The sequence below is a fragment of the Chiloscyllium plagiosum genome, chromosome 30 (assembly GCF_004010195.1).
Source record: "Chiloscyllium plagiosum isolate BGI_BamShark_2017 chromosome 30, ASM401019v2, whole genome shotgun sequence".
Classification (NCBI taxonomy): domain Eukaryota; kingdom Metazoa; phylum Chordata; class Chondrichthyes; order Orectolobiformes; family Hemiscylliidae; genus Chiloscyllium; species Chiloscyllium plagiosum.
The window spans coordinates 5662666-5679294 of record NC_057739.1 but is presented as its reverse complement, the minus strand read 5'-3'; the positions used below and the strand labels follow the sequence as shown (position 1 = coordinate 5679294).

The window sequence follows — 16629 nt, the reverse complement described above, 5'->3', positions numbered from 1 at the left end:
CTTTTATCTTAGCCTGCTGAACAAACTTTCCCCATTCCTGAAGAAGGGCTTATGCCCGAAACGTCGATTCTCCTGTTCCCTGGATGCTGCCTGAGCTGCTGCGCTTTTCCAGCAACACATTTCCAGCTCTGATCAGCATCTGCAGACCTGACTTTCTCCTGTAATTGTTCATGTCTGTCAGTTGTTTAAGACGCAACTTTGTGCGGAGATTAATGTTTCATATGTGTAATGCAGGATCATATTTCACCCTATCCTGCAGGTGCCTGATACCATACTTCTCTGAGCAGGAATTTCTTCATTGTAGTGTATATACCAACATCCCACTGACATGTAACTCTTGAATACACATAGTTTCCCCTTCCCTGTGGTGAGATGCAGCTGGTCATGTACCCTCATGTAAAAATGATTGATCTCACTGCCCCCATTGGTCGTTCAGTCATAATGTTTAATTAGTGTCATTACAGCAGAAATTTTACTGAGGCTTTATTTGCTGGTCAGGCAATCTGAGTACTGTATTTATCTTTGGCTAAATTTCAAAAGGAGTGTACGTGTAGTGAGTCAAGGAGAAAGATGAGCAGAAAGGCTGATCTTGATGTCAAAAGCAATATATTTTTGATGGCCTATAGATCATGGACTTTATAATCTGTTAAGATAAGAAAGAATTAAAGAACATAAGATATGTAGTGGCATTGATAAGGTAACCTAGAATAATTAAAGAAGAGTTGCATCTATCTGTTAATATCTTTGGTTACTTCCAAAACAAGTCTTGTTTCAAATATAATCACTGTTCCATTAGTAAATGTGGCAACGAATTTCAATATCATAAGGACCCACAAAATTAAATGAGAAATGGCTAGACAGTATGTTTGGAGTGTGGGCTTGGTATTGTTCAGGACACCAGGGGAGTCTGATTAATTATGTCCAACTGAACAGGTGGATGTGGATTTGGTTTAATGTCTTGTGTGCAAAGTTATGGTTAGGGTCAATCCAGCAATCTTTTCCTGCTTCCTTAAATTGTGTATTCTAACCCTAGAGTACAATTAGATTAGATTAGATTAGATTACATTACATTACAGTGTGGAAACAGGCCCTTCGGCCCAACAAGTCCACACCGACCCACTGAAGCGTAACCCACCCATACCCCTACATTTACCTCTAACCTAACACTACGGGCAATTTAGCATGGCCAATTCACCTGGACTATGGGAGGAAACCGGAGCACCCGGAGGAAACCCATGCAGACACGGGGAGAACGTGCAAACTCCACACAGTCAGTCGCCTGAGGCGGGAATTGAACTCGGGTCTCTAGCACTGTGAGGCAGCAGTGCTAACCACTGTGCTACCGTACCGCCCAGACCTCTCAATCTGACCTCTCAATTTTTGCCCTGCCATCTAGACAAAAGTCATTGAATATTCTGTCCTCTCCTTTGGTCTGCTCTGCCCAGTGCTCACTGGGGCACCTTTTCCTTTCCTGTCCCTCTGCTAACTTGAAGTTAGTGCATACCCTTCTGCTCCAGTGCTTATAATTCCCCTTTCAATGTTATCCCTTCACCGAGAATTTCTCTATTTCCTTCCCCATAATGTCCCACTGCTACTTTTGCCATTAGTTTATTTAATTCTCTTTCCCTCCCTTGGTCAAAATGTTTGCAAGAAAGCGATTGTCTTAAAATGGTATAAAATCAGCAAACTACTTTTAAACTGTCAGCCTTTATTACATAAAGAAAATGTGCATGTTGCAAGAACAGTGCAGGAGGTAGGGGATCACAGCTTGATTGAGGAGTAAGTATGGCTAGAACACAAGGAGCTTTTCAGTCTCATGAGTTTCTGTCTGCATAGTTTGGCCAGATAGCAGCTACCTTTAACATAGCATCCCTCAATCTTGCTGTGAAGTAATTGGCCTAGATTCATGCTCAAACCTTGGTGTCAGCTCAACCAACAATTTTTTGAGTTGCAATATAAGAGTGCAGCTGCTATGTCAAGCTGACCTGAGAGTTGAAAGTCCAGGGTACAGTTATTCTATTTTGCGTTTAGATTAAACTGTAAGGGAATTTATAAATGAAACTGGGAACAGATCCACACGGAAGATGTCGCAGAAAAAGCTAAGGTCTGAAAGGACTTTATTCTGGATGTGGAGGAGTAAGAGAATTAATTTATCTCTCCTCAATAACTGCAAGGACTGCAGTTATATTCAATATATTACAAATAACTGCAATATATTGAAAAAAGGGAGGATGAAAAAGAGAAGTCACCTACAAATTTCCTAATCAATGGTAGAGATGTGTTTCATGTAATTTAATGGAGTTTGGTGTTTTGTAAATTATTATACTCTTCTTGTGATCTGTAGATTTTTGAAAAGATTTTTGAGCAGTAGGTGGTTCACTAACATTGATCCACACCATGAACCTGAGTGCTCTTGTGCAAGAAATTTATTTGCAGGCAGCAGCCATTTCTTGTGTGCATTAAGACAATTCAATTTGGTGCTTTGGAATTACTGTCCATTCAACCCATCAATCTTCTGCAGTGTTTATCTTTATTGAAATTATCTGGTTTTATCCCCAGCCCCCATTATTGTTCTCATTATTCCTCTTTCTCTCAGATTACCCTTAAAACTTCAGATTTACAAGCAGAACTGAACAGGGAACTCAATATCCTGTTATTTGTCTGTGTGAAGAACTTTTTTTTTAACTACTTTGCCATGTAAGAGTCTGAATGGATAAAGAAGCAAACCAATCTATGGGGTATAGCTACACAAGTCACAAAGTAATGATACAGTTTAATAAGGTAACTTTCTTATTGGAGAATAAAAAGGACATGTATCTTTCAAGAGTGGCAAAATTGAGAAGCAGTGGAATTGTTAAAACATGGATTCCCCCCTATACAAGATGGTGGTGATCTGAGCAAATCTGCCTTGCTGAGCTATGCACCCCCCCAGCAGTGATATTTTTGCCCCCCCCCCCCACCTTATCTTTTCTGGAGAAAATTGATGTTAAACAGTCGTGAAACCATTTAAATCCATTTGCAGTGGAGCCTCGATTGACCAAACAAGGCAGGCGGGGAGTATTTTGCTTGGATGCTTGATCATTCAGGCAGCTGGAAATAAACGGTAATCTGAGTGCTGGTTGTTCAAGCGTTTTTTTCATTATCCAACAACACACGCCATAATGGTGGTTATTGAACATCTCTCAGTTATCCAGCAATGCATGCCATAATGCCATTTAACTGATAACTGAATGATTGGTCCAGTTTTTATAGACCTTGAGATTTAGTTTGGATGGTTGATGTTTGGATAGTCAAGGGTCTACTGTAAATAGGCTGAGTAAATATTTGGTATATCTGGTGAGGAAGAAGAATGCTTCCCAATCTATTACTAGTATTAAGGAAGGGAATGGGATTCTTACTTGTAATGCTAAAACGTTCAATGCGGCGTTTCGTAGGTTCTGTTCTAAACTGTCAGTCTGAATGTTGTGAGGACAGACGGGATAAGATGGAGTCTTTGCCCAGGAACTTGGATCTTCCTGGGGTGTCTGCTGAGCAGGCATCTCTCCTTTCGTGCGCCACTAACAATACAAAAGATACAGGAAGCAGTATCTTTCAAAGTGGAAAGGCACCCGGCTCTGATGGTCTTCCCAGTGAATTTTATTAAGAACATGTAAACGTACTGTCAAGGCCAATGCTTGACATGATTGCCTCCCACCATCCTTAAGAGAGGCTAATATCTCTCTCATCCTCAAGAAAGGGAAGGACTGTGCTTCTTATACATCTACCTTGCTCTTAAATTCTGATTTTAAAATTTTGTCTAAGACTTTGGCATTGTGGTTGGAAGGGGTGTTGCTCTCAATTGTTAAAGGTGATCAGACGGGCTTTATAAAGGGTTGCTGATCCTCTAATAATGTTAGGAGGTTACTAACATGATTCGAGTGTGCCAGCATTGGTTGGTTCAAGGGTTGGTGGTCTCTTTGGACGCAGAGAAGGCATTTGATCGGGTGGGATGGCTGTATTTTTTTATACCCTGGAGCGGTTGGGCCTGGGTGAAGTGTTTACTAGATGGATAAGGGTTCTTTACAATGACCTCTGGTGGTAGTTCTCAGCAGTAGTATAAGGTCTCATCATTCTAACATTGGTATGGGCAGTCGGCAAGGCTGTCCCCTTTCAACTTTGCTTTTCACATTAGTGATTGAGCTGTTGGCGCAGACCGCTCATGGGGACTCTAATATAGCTGCCCCAAAGGTGGGGGCGAAGGTGCATAAGATCACACTATATGCGGATGATGTTCTTATTTTTCTTTCAACCCTAACAGTCTCTGTGTCATGTTTGATACGGTGTATTAATTCATTTGGTTCTTTCTCAGGATACAAGATCAACTTTTCAAAATCAGAGGCTATACCTATGGGGGGGTCTTCAGGGAATACCTGGTATGGAAGGTGGGTTCCCCTTTAAGTGGGCACAGGGAGGTTTTCTTTACTTGGGTCTCTGTTACCTCTAGTTTTGATCAGTTATTCAAGACTAATTTTGTTCATTTGTTTGACAAGATTGCACAAGACCTTCAAAGATGGGGGGTCCTTTCAATATCATGGTTGGGTCAAGTCATTCTTATGAAAATGAATGTTCTTCCTTGCATATTGTACCCTTTGCGGATGTTCCCTTTCCTCTTTCTGAGGCCAACATTTCGGAAATTGAAAGGCCGGTTTAGTTCTTTTATTTGGTTTTATGAATGGCCCCTTATTAAGCTTCCAAAACCCCAGTTGCTCCAGGGATTGGGGGGAGTGAGCCTTCCGGACATGAGACGATATCAACAGAGCTTCCTCCTATCTTTTGTAAGCGACTGGGCCTGTGGGAACTTAGCGTCGACATGATTGGACGTTGAGGCCTCTCAGATGAAGTGTCCTCTATCAACCAGCTGCTTTTAGACCAGGGGAGGACAGTTATAAAATGTTGCCATAATCCAGTGGTTACTAACACTGCCAAAACATGGAGGGCACTGAGACACTTGGAAGGTAATGTGTCTAAAACCACTTTTGTTACTCCCATTGTTGGCATGCAGGATTTCAGGCCAGGGACAGTGGATCCCTGGTTTAAACTTTGGGGCAGATAGTGGAGTCTCTTGGGTGATCTGTTTGAGGGTGAAACGTTGATGTCATTTGATCAAATAACTCTGAAATATGGATTGTCAAGTAGGGACATCTTCCGTTTCTTTCAGAATAGAGATTTCATCCAAAAGGAGACCGCACTTTTGACTGAGTGCTATAGATCTGGTATGGAAAAAAGGGTGCTTCAGGCTACTAGCACTCTTTCAGTGAATACTCTCTCTCATTTGTTGGGGGGAAGTTCCTCGAGTGACATTCAAACATCTACGTGAAGTCTGGGAGAGAGAGAAGATTTGTAGCTCAGGTTGAGGTTCTGGATGCAAGTTTGCTCGCTGAGCTGGAAGTTCATTTTCAGATGCTTTGTCGTCATACTAGGTAACATCAGTGAGCCTTCAGTGAAGCACTGGTGATATGGCTCACTTTATATTTGTGTTTAGGTTTCCTGGGGTTGATGGTATTTCCAGTGGTGATGGTATTTCCTGATCTGACACTGAGGTTTCAAAACAAACATCCAGAGAGTTAGGAGTTGAGATCACTCTGGAAACATGGGAGGACATTTGTGAGAATGTGAAGAGAGACCCTGCTATGCACTTCAAGCTTCTTCATAGGGCTCATTTGGCCCCAGATGGTCTTGTGAAATTTAATATGCCCCAAATGTAACATAAATACAGATACCCTTACTCATTGTTTGTGGTCTTACCACAGGCTCTGTGCGTATTGGAGAGCTGTGGCAAGAATAATTGAGAGGGTCTTGGGGACTCAAGTCAAGGTGGACCTGGTCTGTCTCTGCTCCTGGGTCTGCTGAATTTACCTCACTTAGGTATACATGGGAAAAAGCTTTTTAACATTCTCTCTTTTTGTACGCGGAAGAACATTCTGATGTGTCGGGTGTCTGAGAATGACCCCTCCCCCGGGTCTATCAGAGTAGCGTAAGTTAATTATGGAACACATTCCTTTAGACTTTCTTACAAATACGGTGCACCAGAAATTGGACAGCTTTTACAAGATGTGGCAGCCCTTTTTGAATTACTTGGAAGCAGATCTGTCTCCTATTTTGATTAGGGCTTTTGTTTAGCCATGATAGTTTGGTCTAATGAACCTAAGGCCATGAGAGGAAGAATTTCCAACAAATGTGGCTTTAATGGTTGATTCTCTAAGGTTGAGAGCTATGGTCTTGTTGCACTGAGCGGTGTTATTTATTTGATTTGTAATAATTATAGTTTTGATTTCTTTTGTAGAGTAGTATAGTAGTTGGTTTATTGTTTGTTGCTTTTAATGTTATGCTATAATTTCAAGCTTCTGTAACTTTCTAATTTGAATAAATAAATAATTTCAATAAAAATATTTTTTAAAAACTTGTGCAAGGCCTTGGTCATACCACATTTTAAATGCAGTATTTTGTCCAGTTCTGGTCTATACGTTATGGAAAGGGTATAGAGGTGTAAAAACCATTTCTAAACTTGATGTTAGAACTAAAGTTATAGCTATCGGAAAGGGTTGAATAAGCTATGACACGCTCCCATTGAAAAGAGAAAGTTGTAGAGTGACCTAATGGAATTCTTGAAGATTATTAACAAGCTTAGTAAGGTAGACATGGAAGATGTTTCCTCTTGGAGGGGGAATAAAAAGTAAGCATTTTTAAATATAAGATCGTCACCAATTGGGGTTGGTCAGCTCAATTAGCTGGATGGCTGATTTGCAATGCAGAGTAACTCCTGCAATGTTGGTACTCTCCTCAAACTCTCTCCTCAGATGAGGTGGAGTGACCCTCTCTAAGAAAGCAACCCTAAGTTTCAGTAGCAACTTTACCATTTAGTCACTGATCAATTTAAAAATGAATTCAGGAGGTTTTTAAAAAATAGAATGTGTAAATTGCAAATAGGAGGACTAGTTAAAGTAAACAATAGATGTATTTAAGGGAAGTTAGACAAATACTATACTTGAGGGAAAATAGAATAGGATTTGCAGAATAGAGTCGAATGAAGAGGAATGTGATGAGACTTGTCTTGAACATAAATAGTGGGCCTGTTGGTTGAGAGACCTATTCTTTGTATTCCAATGTAATTTTTTTTGAGATAATATCTTGACTTGTAGCCTCTCACCATTGGAAACATTCTAATAGTAGTTACTTTATAGCCCTTATTAAAATGAATAGTGGTAGAGTAAGTGTATCACCACTTTCCAAAAATATACTACTCAAAAAATTTCTAAATAAAAGCATTACAAAGACATTCAAGTCAAATATTATAGAATTGTAATAAGATTAAATTTTGTTCCGATGAAATCTTATAGAATAGAATGTACTGTAATAGTCTTAATGTTTGCAAAGTACATTCCATCCACTGTGTATTTGAGGGGTGAAGCTGGACCAAAGAACGGTTTTGCTATTTGTGAAATGGACAAATAATCTACCCCCCCACCCCCCAATGACGAGTTGACTGCTGCTAACTAAGTGCAACAATGCCTTGAACAGGTTGTTCAGAAATATTTATATGTTGTGATATACCTTTGGAACAAGTGAGACTTAAACCCTGGGCTTTGGTCCAGAAGTAGGGACACTCCCATTGCTCGACACCAGGTGTCTTGGATGGAGCATTGGTGCCTGAGGAATGCCAACTGCAATATACTGCTTCTGCCTGGAGGTGTGCAATTTGTTTGCCTTTCAAAGCAAACATGCTTAAGGAATGTGGATCAGCTTTAGTGTCAATGTTTATTGCCATGAGGAATCGTTAACTGTAACAATTCATGTCTCTGAAGCCTTTCACTTTTAACTTTGCAGTGATGTGTGCAATGATGTGCTGTTTTCTTATCCAGTCATCAAAATAAACTCCTGTATGTGCTTCAAGGTTTCTTTTCAACAAGGAGATGGGTCAAAGCAGGACTGGGCCAAAGGGGAGACGAGCCTGTTGATTACAGTCAAGACCCACAGGTACTGACTAATGAATGAAGTGAGGCAGTAACTATACAGCAGGACTACAGGTATTGGTTGGGAAAGTTATCTAGAATAACCCAATTACGTATGACATGTGGTATACTTTACAATCTTGTAACTTTGATTTGTAAGGAGTGGCAGAACATTCCCTGCATCCCTTTCTCGTTTCAGCATCCTCACTGTTTTGGCATCAAGTTTGGTTCCAGGGCACATTTGCTGTTGGTTGCAGTTTCAAAATATAAACTATCCACTTTGTCCTGTCTAGAGGCGCATTGATCTTTATGGTTGTTACAATGCTACCTTGATTCTTGAGTATCTGCGGAAGAACAGCAGTCAGCTGGAAATGGTTACAAAATGAGAATGTGGGGCTGGCCATTTAAGTTGAGATGAGGCATGTTTTCACGCAGGATGGTGAATCATCTGAATTCTCTATCCAGGGTACCATGGCAGGTCAGTGATTATGTTCAAAAGAGTTTATAGATTTGTAGATATTAAAGGTATCAAGGGATGTCTGGAGAGTTTGGGAAAATGCCATTGAGTTAGAATATCAGCAATGATCTAACCTTGAAGGCTTCTAGGTTCTTAAAAGGGATTGTCACAGGCACAGCAGCAATTGGCACCATCGGGTCTGCCGTGTAAAAAGCTCTAGCATTAACCATATGTCAAAGTAACAGTAGCTTTGAGCCCTAGTGGGCTCCTCACAATGTGCTCTGTGATTCTCGACCGTCTTGGTTGTGCTGCGAACCCATGCAAGGTAGATCCTTATGCAAGATAGAGATCTGCAGCACAGAAAAAGGCCCTTTGGCCCATTGCATCTGCACTAGATGAAAACAACTGATGGTTGTTTCAGAGCTGTAACAATTATTAACGAGGTATTTTTAATGGCTTTTTCAGTGCAATTCTAGGAAAGGCTAATTTTCTGATCATACCTTCCTTTTAATTTATTCATGATTCTCAGCCCGATGGTAGGTTGTTTCAAATTTCCCAGGCTGACTGACATAGGAATTTCTCTGCAAATAATCCAAGCAAACTACTTTAACATTTTCACACTAATCCTGAGCTGTTTATAAATAACTTTTTTTACACCTGTAAATCTTCAACATGTTTGTCTTTCTTGCCCAATTCTTTTTCCTCTACTTGCTTTCAAACTCTATCCTGTTGCCAATCTATATTTTTATGAGAATTTGATGATGTGTAACGCAGGGAAAGAGGAAGAAAATTGCAAGGGTGCATACAGCAGTTGTAGCAAGGGCGGAGGTTATTGTAAAAATATTAGATTGTTATGATGTGGGGTTTGAACAGTCATTTGTGGCCAAAGGAACACAGACCACATCTAGGCGCAAGGCTATTTGTCCAAGTCAAATGGGATGATCTCGATCATGCTATTGAAGGAAGCTAGGTAATAGTCTGCGGAGGAAGACACAGTAAGCTGAGTGGCCTTCTGTGCTGACACAGTTTGGTTCTTTACTTAGGACAGTTATACATCATGCGCACTAACAGTATACAATTCAAAGCATCACTTTGATACTGGTCGGTGCATTTTTCTTCCTGTGGTTGAAGTCAAGTCAGTGAAGGTTGCAAACTTTAGTAGCTGTTTCTGATAATATTGCACCAGACTATGTCTCGTTTAATTAAACCTTTCACTGTAGACGTGGAAGTGCAACAAACAAGCCAATGCTGCAAATCTGCTTCAGAGGTCTGGTTGCCAGTACCTAGCTGTGCAATTTAATGTCCTGCTGTTTACCTCTGGAACATTGCCCCAGGGTGGGTGGAAATTGGTTTTTAAGTGGCAATAAGTCTGGGTTGCTACAGAGTTCGTGAAGGATGATTTGTGCTATGAGATCAATGCCATGACAATCACCAGAAGCTCTGACGTGGATAAATCAGTTTTTAAAAAAGATGAAATGTTGATTTTAAAAAAAGTATATTTTTCAGCAATCCCAAGATATAGTTTGATGATTTGTTGAGCCTTTTTTCACAAAGAAGATTTACTTGCATTTTTTGTGCTTTCAGAGTTCAGTTGTGCATGGAGAGATCTATGCACAGTTAATGTGAAGCAAAGATTGCTTCCTTGAAGTTTATACTTAAAGCTGTTTGGAATAGAGCCATCAGCCAGTGGCTGCTGTGACCCTTTTGACCCAGGCTTGCTTTCTTTTCTGTGCTTCTGTTGAGATTGAGTGTATTTTTCCCTACATTTTACACTCAGAAGCATGACTATATTTGATATGATTGATGTATTGTTGTATACCTAAGCACAGTGAAAAGCTTTGTTTCCAAGCAGTACGGGCAGATCATAGTTAGCAAGGACGTACAGATCATAGGGTGAGGCGTACAAGTTATATAGCACAGGCCATGCGCTAGGCAAGATCAGCGTTAGTTGAAGTTAGTCCATTAATCAGTCTAATAATAGCCCAGAAGAAGCTGTTCCTGAACCTGCTGGTGCATGTGTTCAAATTTCTTTATCTTCTGCCTGACGGAAGAGATTGTAGGAGAGCATTACTGGGGTGCAATGGATCATTGATAGCAGCCTTTCTATGGCAACAAACCATGTAAATGGAGTCCATGGACGGAAGGTGGCTTCTATGATGGTTTGGGCTGTGCACACCACCTTCTGGAATTTCTTATGGTCCTAGACCGAGCAGTTGCCATACCAGGCTGTTCTGCACTCGGACAGTATGCTTTCAATGGTGCATCTGTAGAAGCTGGTGAGAGTCCTTATGGACATGCCAAATTTAGTAAAGCGGTGTGAGGATATGCTAAAAGTGACCTTGTCTAACTTTGGGGCACCTTGGTAGGAACGGAAACAATGATAGGACTTAGATTTAAAAACATCTTTCATGGATGTCCCAAAATGCTTTACAGTCAATAATGTACTTCTGAAGTCTAGTCACAGTTGTTGTGTCGGACTAATGGCAATCACTTTGTGCACAGCAAGGTTCCATAAACTGAATTGTGGTGATGACCAGATAATCTGTTGCGATCTTGGCTGAAGGATAAGTATTGATCAGGTGATGTGTAACACCCACTTGAGACCTGAAATTGATTTAACATTGCATCTGAAAGCTGGCAGTTCTCACATTTACACACTGACTTAGTTATTGCGCTGGAGTGTCAGCTTAGATTTTTTCCTCATGCCGTGGACCTGCTGATACAAGGACAGATAATTAAATGATCCACCTTGTTCAAAGTTTGCCTAACAACAGTATGGGTTGAAGTACTAAAAAAAAACGTTTGAGTCATTTCCTAAAGAGGAGAAAGTGAGGACTGCAGATGCTGGAGATCAGAGCTGAAAATGTGTTGCTGGAAAAGCGCATTACTGGGGTGCAATGGATCATTGATGGCAGCCTTTCTATGGCAACAAGCCATGTAAATGGAGTCCATGGACGGAAGGTGGCTTCTATGATGGTTTGGGCTGTGCACCACCACCACGACGTTTCGGGCATAAGCCTGAAGAAGGGCTTATGCCCGAAACGTCGATTCTCCTGTTCCTTGGATGCTGCCTGACCTGCTGCGCTTTTGCAGCAACACATTTTCAGCTCATTTCCTAAAGACCCTGATTTTATGCTTGAAAGATAACAGCCTTAGAATTTGCATTATATAGCAATCTTCAAATATTTGCAATTTTAAAAGTATTGTTTGGAAGTGTAGTGTCTGTTATAAACTTGTGCAGAACAAACTCCTGCATAGATTAATGTTGGCCAGTTATAGGGGAATCTTCATTCCTCTTCAGCCATTTTTTTCCCCAGTTCCTCAAGAGGATAGACTTAGCTGAATGCCTTGTTTGAACAAAGAACATTTCCACAGTGTAATTAACACTAATTTGTTCAAGTTTCTAAAATAGGATTTGAACACAACCTCTTTTGGACTCGGGCAAGCATACCACCACTGAACAAAGGCTGAATGCCTTTTTTTTTGTTTATCTGTTCATGGGAAATGGGTGTCACTGGCAGTAATAAGAGTCAACCGCATTGCTGTGGGTCTGGATTTACATGTAGGCCAGACCAGATAAGAATAGCAGTTTCCTTCCATGAAGGACATTGTTGAACGAGATAGGTTTTTTCCCCAATCGACAACAGTTTAATGGTCATCATTAGACTCTTCATTCCAGATTTTCCGTTTTGAATTCAAACCTCACCATCTGCCATTGTGGGATTCGATCCATGGTCCGCACAAGTTGCTTGGATCTCTGGATTAATAGTCTAACAATAATTCCACGAGGCTAACACACTCCTGTACGGAAAACAAATGGGCCTGAGGGGAAGGAGAGTCTTATGTCTCTCAACTTGTGTATAATCAAGTTCCAATAGGCATCATTGTAGAGTGATCAAAAGTAGATTCCTCAGCTCCTTTTTCTCTTCCACACCTTGGTTTGGGTGAGGTGTATTGTAAATCCTTGGCTATTACTGTATTTGCGCTTATTTACCTCAGAGCCAAGGTTAAAACGAAAACGTTCTGAAAAACTACATTGTGTATTTGGTTAATTGTCTGGGAAGCTTGGGATTGATTTTTTTCTCTCAAAATCCTGCTACTGTTAGACTACCATTAAGCACTTTCAAACCATCTGTTAGTTTTCCATGTCCAGTATAAGCTAGTCAGTGTATTCCATTGGCTGTAAATGATGTAAGGTTCTGAGATTGTGAAGGGTGTGATGTAAATGTAAACCTATTTTCTCACTTGTTTGAATTGTGCTACTTGGCCTATGAAATATTTCATCACTTGCTGCAGAGCTGTTCGTTTTCATAATCATATTTTTGTGTGGTGACCACTTTGTAAAAATATTTTTCTAACAAGTACTGTGCACCTGTACGCGGAGCATGGACATTCCCAAGGCTTCACTTGGGAGTTTTGATATTGACTCTGAATTCCTGGGGAAACTTGCCCAAGGCCACTGGCATAACCAAATAAAACTTTGCAGCCTTATTCAGAATCATGTTCAGGTTGGAAGCAGAGAGAGAATGTGAAGTCAGCAACTTGTCCAAAATTTATTGTCTGCTGTACCCTGCCTACACTGCAGAGCCTTACAGACACAAGTTAGCCTTGGTGGTAACTTGCATACCTATTGCAACTCTTAATAATCACTCCAGACGATAAACAGATTACCTTTGCTTCAAAAGATGAACAGTGAGAGTTGCAAGTTTACTTTTTACTTTTTTAGCTTAGTTTTTATTTGTGCAGTGTTCATCCTTGAGTGAATAGATAAGTCTACAGTGGTCACCAGACTCAGCTATAAACGTAAGGATATTGAAAAAAAGGAGTCGAGAGTGTGTTGCGGGAAAAGCACAGCAGGTCAGGCAGCATCTGAGGAGCAGGAGAATCGACATTTCGGGCCAGAGCTCTTCATCTGGAAGGACTTCTTCATCCTTCCTCTCCAGCATCTGCAGACCTCACTTTCTCCTTACTGAAAAAAGGAGGCTGAGTTGGTCAGAGAGAGGATAGAGATAGGTTTAAAACTGGAAAAGTAGCATGACAGTTGATCTTTGAAGTGATGAGAAAAATGAATCTGGATGATTAAAGCAGCATTTTTATGTTTAATGACTGCAGCCCCAATAACTAGTCATCAATAATTTCTTCAGCCATTCGTCTGACTGTTCATAATACCCAAATCGTAACCAAATTCAAAATGGCTGACTTGATGCTGTCCTCTCATGTTGTCCAAGGTAAAGTTGCTTTCTGCAGTGTCAGTGGATAAAGAAATACACTTTCCTCCTTCACTCCTGAAATGCAAGAATCTCGAAGGCAACTGAGGATCTATCTACACCAAAATAAGCCAACAGCACAGACCATGGTTTGAACCCAGGGTTTTATCTAGCGTCTGCTTCCATACCTTGTTTGGCAATCCATTAAATCTTAGCAATAAGGGATCTATAGTAAAAGTTCTGACTGAAGATGGAACAGTTCCTTGGTGTGTCAATGTATGTTGTTATACAATATCTAGCTTTTGGATGAGGTGTCAATCCAAGAACCTGACTGCCTTTTCTGTTGGATGTGTGAGCTCCTTAGTACGTCAGCAGAGTTCTGACTAATGTTTACCTATCTTCAATGTTACTGAGCAAAATAATCTGCTTGATACCTCATTACCGTTTGTGAGACCTTACTGTGTGATTGCTGAATATCCTACATTGCACCAATAACTTGCATTTGAAGTACTTAATTGGAAGTAAAAAGTCTTGGGGATGTTCTGAGGTCATGAAAGATGCTAAATAAATGCAAGTCCTTTTTTTTTGCATGGATTATTATGTACTGTATACCATAACGTTGTGTATCTTTTACAACATTTGAGGCCAAAGGGTGTGTACTGTGCTGTAATGTTCTTTGTTAATGGTTGTGTTTTCCTCCTTGGCGACTGAATTCTGGTAGTTGTCAACTAAATGTATTAACAGTAGTGCATGTGACTAAACTGGGGCTGCCATGACTACATCATAGCCAGTCAGTTATTTATTAAACTGTAGCATAAATAAAATTAAAGCACAGACCACCTTCAGGAAAGCCATGGAAGATATGGTGACCATCTTGCATCACTGGAGGAACTGAAAGGAGCTGCACCCTGTTATGTTACTAAAATACCCAATAATGCAACAAAACTAGCCTCCTCATGTAGAGTTGAGATGGAGGCTGTTTTTCTGAAACATAAAAAATTTGGTCACGTTTAAAAGCATGTTTCGGGTAAACTGCATACAAGTAGCTGTCAAAACTTTGCTGGTTGTTCCTGTTGTTGTAATTGCCAGAAAATGCAATTGTTTACAACCTTTTTGTGCATTCGATTGTCAGTGCCACAATCAAATGAATTGATTGCTCTGATCTAAATTCAATGCTAAATTCAATTTGTGCCTCCCACTATCTCCGAAAAACCTAATTTTACTGTAAATTTCAGGATGAGCTTTGAGGCCCAGGGGCTATTCCCATCTAATGGAACAGGTGAATCATTGCCAATTAACAGCATGAGAAGGATAAAAAATTAAGTTTTAGATCGGATTAAAAGATTATCCTGTGTTCTTAACTCAATTCACAAAATCTGATTAGGAAGTGGGAGGGTTTGTCTGAGAGGTTAAATTTGTGGGTGACTAGATTAAGGTAAATTGTAGCATTAAGTGTTTCTGTGATTTATATAAAATTACAGCATGACTTTGAATATTATGCAAACCTTGGTTTCAGTAGAGTGTGGGGCGCTGGAAAAGCAGAGCAAGAGAATCAGCATTTCGGGCATAAGCCCTTCATCACGACCTTGATTTCAGGCACGATTAGTGAATACAACTGATCTTTACCTTAGCTCATTTTGCCAGTTTAGTAAGTGTAAAGTAAATACATTGCACGTAAGTATCTGTTGTGGCGCAGTTGGTAGCACTTCCAACTTTTTTGCCTTAATGGATTCAAATCTTATTCCAGGCATTGAGTGTAAATATGTGAGGCTGACACTTGTGCTGCTCTGTTTTGGAATGATAGATAGGCAGGAGGCTGGAAGAATACAGCAAGCAGGCAGCATCAGGAGGTGAAGTCGATTGTTTTGGGTATAACCCTTCTTCAGGACTGGGGGTGGGTGTGGGGGGAGCTGCAGATAAAAGGGCTGGTGAGGGTAGGGTGGTGAAGTGGGTATATGTGAACACAGGCAGAGGGTATGACTTGTTTGGTCAATGAGAAGAATGAATCCGGTTGGTGACAGGGGCTGGGAAGGGAGTTGTGGGGAGAGGTGTTAGAAAGAAAGGTTATTTGAAATTGGAGAACTCAATGTTGACTCCTCTGGGCTGTAGGCTGCCCAGCCAGAAAATGAGGTGATGCTTCTCTAATTTGCAGGTTGGTTTGTTGTGGCAATGGAGGAGGCCAAGGATGGTCATGTCGGAAAGGAAGAGGGAAGGGGAATTGTAATGGGCAGTGACTGGGAGGTCCCTAGTTCCCTAAGTTTTCCATAAGATGTCTTCTCAATGTCAGGAGACCAAACGTAAACTTAGGGAACAGTTCACCGAGCATCGCAATATTGATCTCAACATTGAGTTCTCCAATTTCAAATAACCTCCCTCCGCATCCCCAACTTCCTTCCCATCCTCTCCCCTTCCCTTCCATTGCTCCCTGCCACCAACCGGATTAATTCCTCCCATTGCCTGTCTTCACCTATCCCCACTTCACCACCCCGCCCCGGCACCCCCTTTATCTGCAGCTTCCCCTACACCCACCACTAGTCCTGAAGAAGGGATACACCTGAAATGTCGACTTCTCTACCTCCTGATGCTGCTTGGCCTGTTGTGTTCTTCCAGCCTCCTGCCTGTCTACTTTGGATTCCAACATCTGCAAGTTTTTCTTTTGTTCCTAATCTTTTTGGAATGAGACATTAAATTGATTCCCTATCTACCCTCTTAGATGGATATGTGAGATTCTGTTGGACTAATTTGAAGAAGACCTGATGAAATTCTTGTCGGTGTTGTAGCTTATCATAGTCATTGACTGATTCTCAGTTCAATGTTTACTTAGAGTTTCAGGTTTTTGCATTGAATTTTCATGACTAAACAGCCAAAATCTTGGCCTTGACATCTTTGGGCACACATAGCAGGATGTTTTTCAAGGGCTCTGAGCTTTTGCTGCCTCTACTTTTCTGTTGCTGCAGTGCCTAACCGTTCATGCCTC

General features: G+C 40.8%; 1 protein-coding gene across 4 annotated transcripts in view; it reads left to right on the top strand.

Moving 5' to 3' along the window:
- slc31a1 (solute carrier family 31 member 1) overlaps positions 1–16629 on the top strand; it is a 77318-nt gene that overhangs the window by 40288 nt on the left and 20401 nt on the right. Inside the window, exon 2 of one of the 4 annotated variants that reach the window (XM_043719870.1) lies at positions 7931–8013. The exons of the other annotated variants lie outside the window; for them this stretch is intronic. Coding sequence (XP_043575805.1) covers positions 7931–8013 — 83 coding nt within the window. The remainder of the gene's footprint in view (positions 1–7930; positions 8014–16629) is intronic. 4 annotated transcript variants of the gene reach the window in all.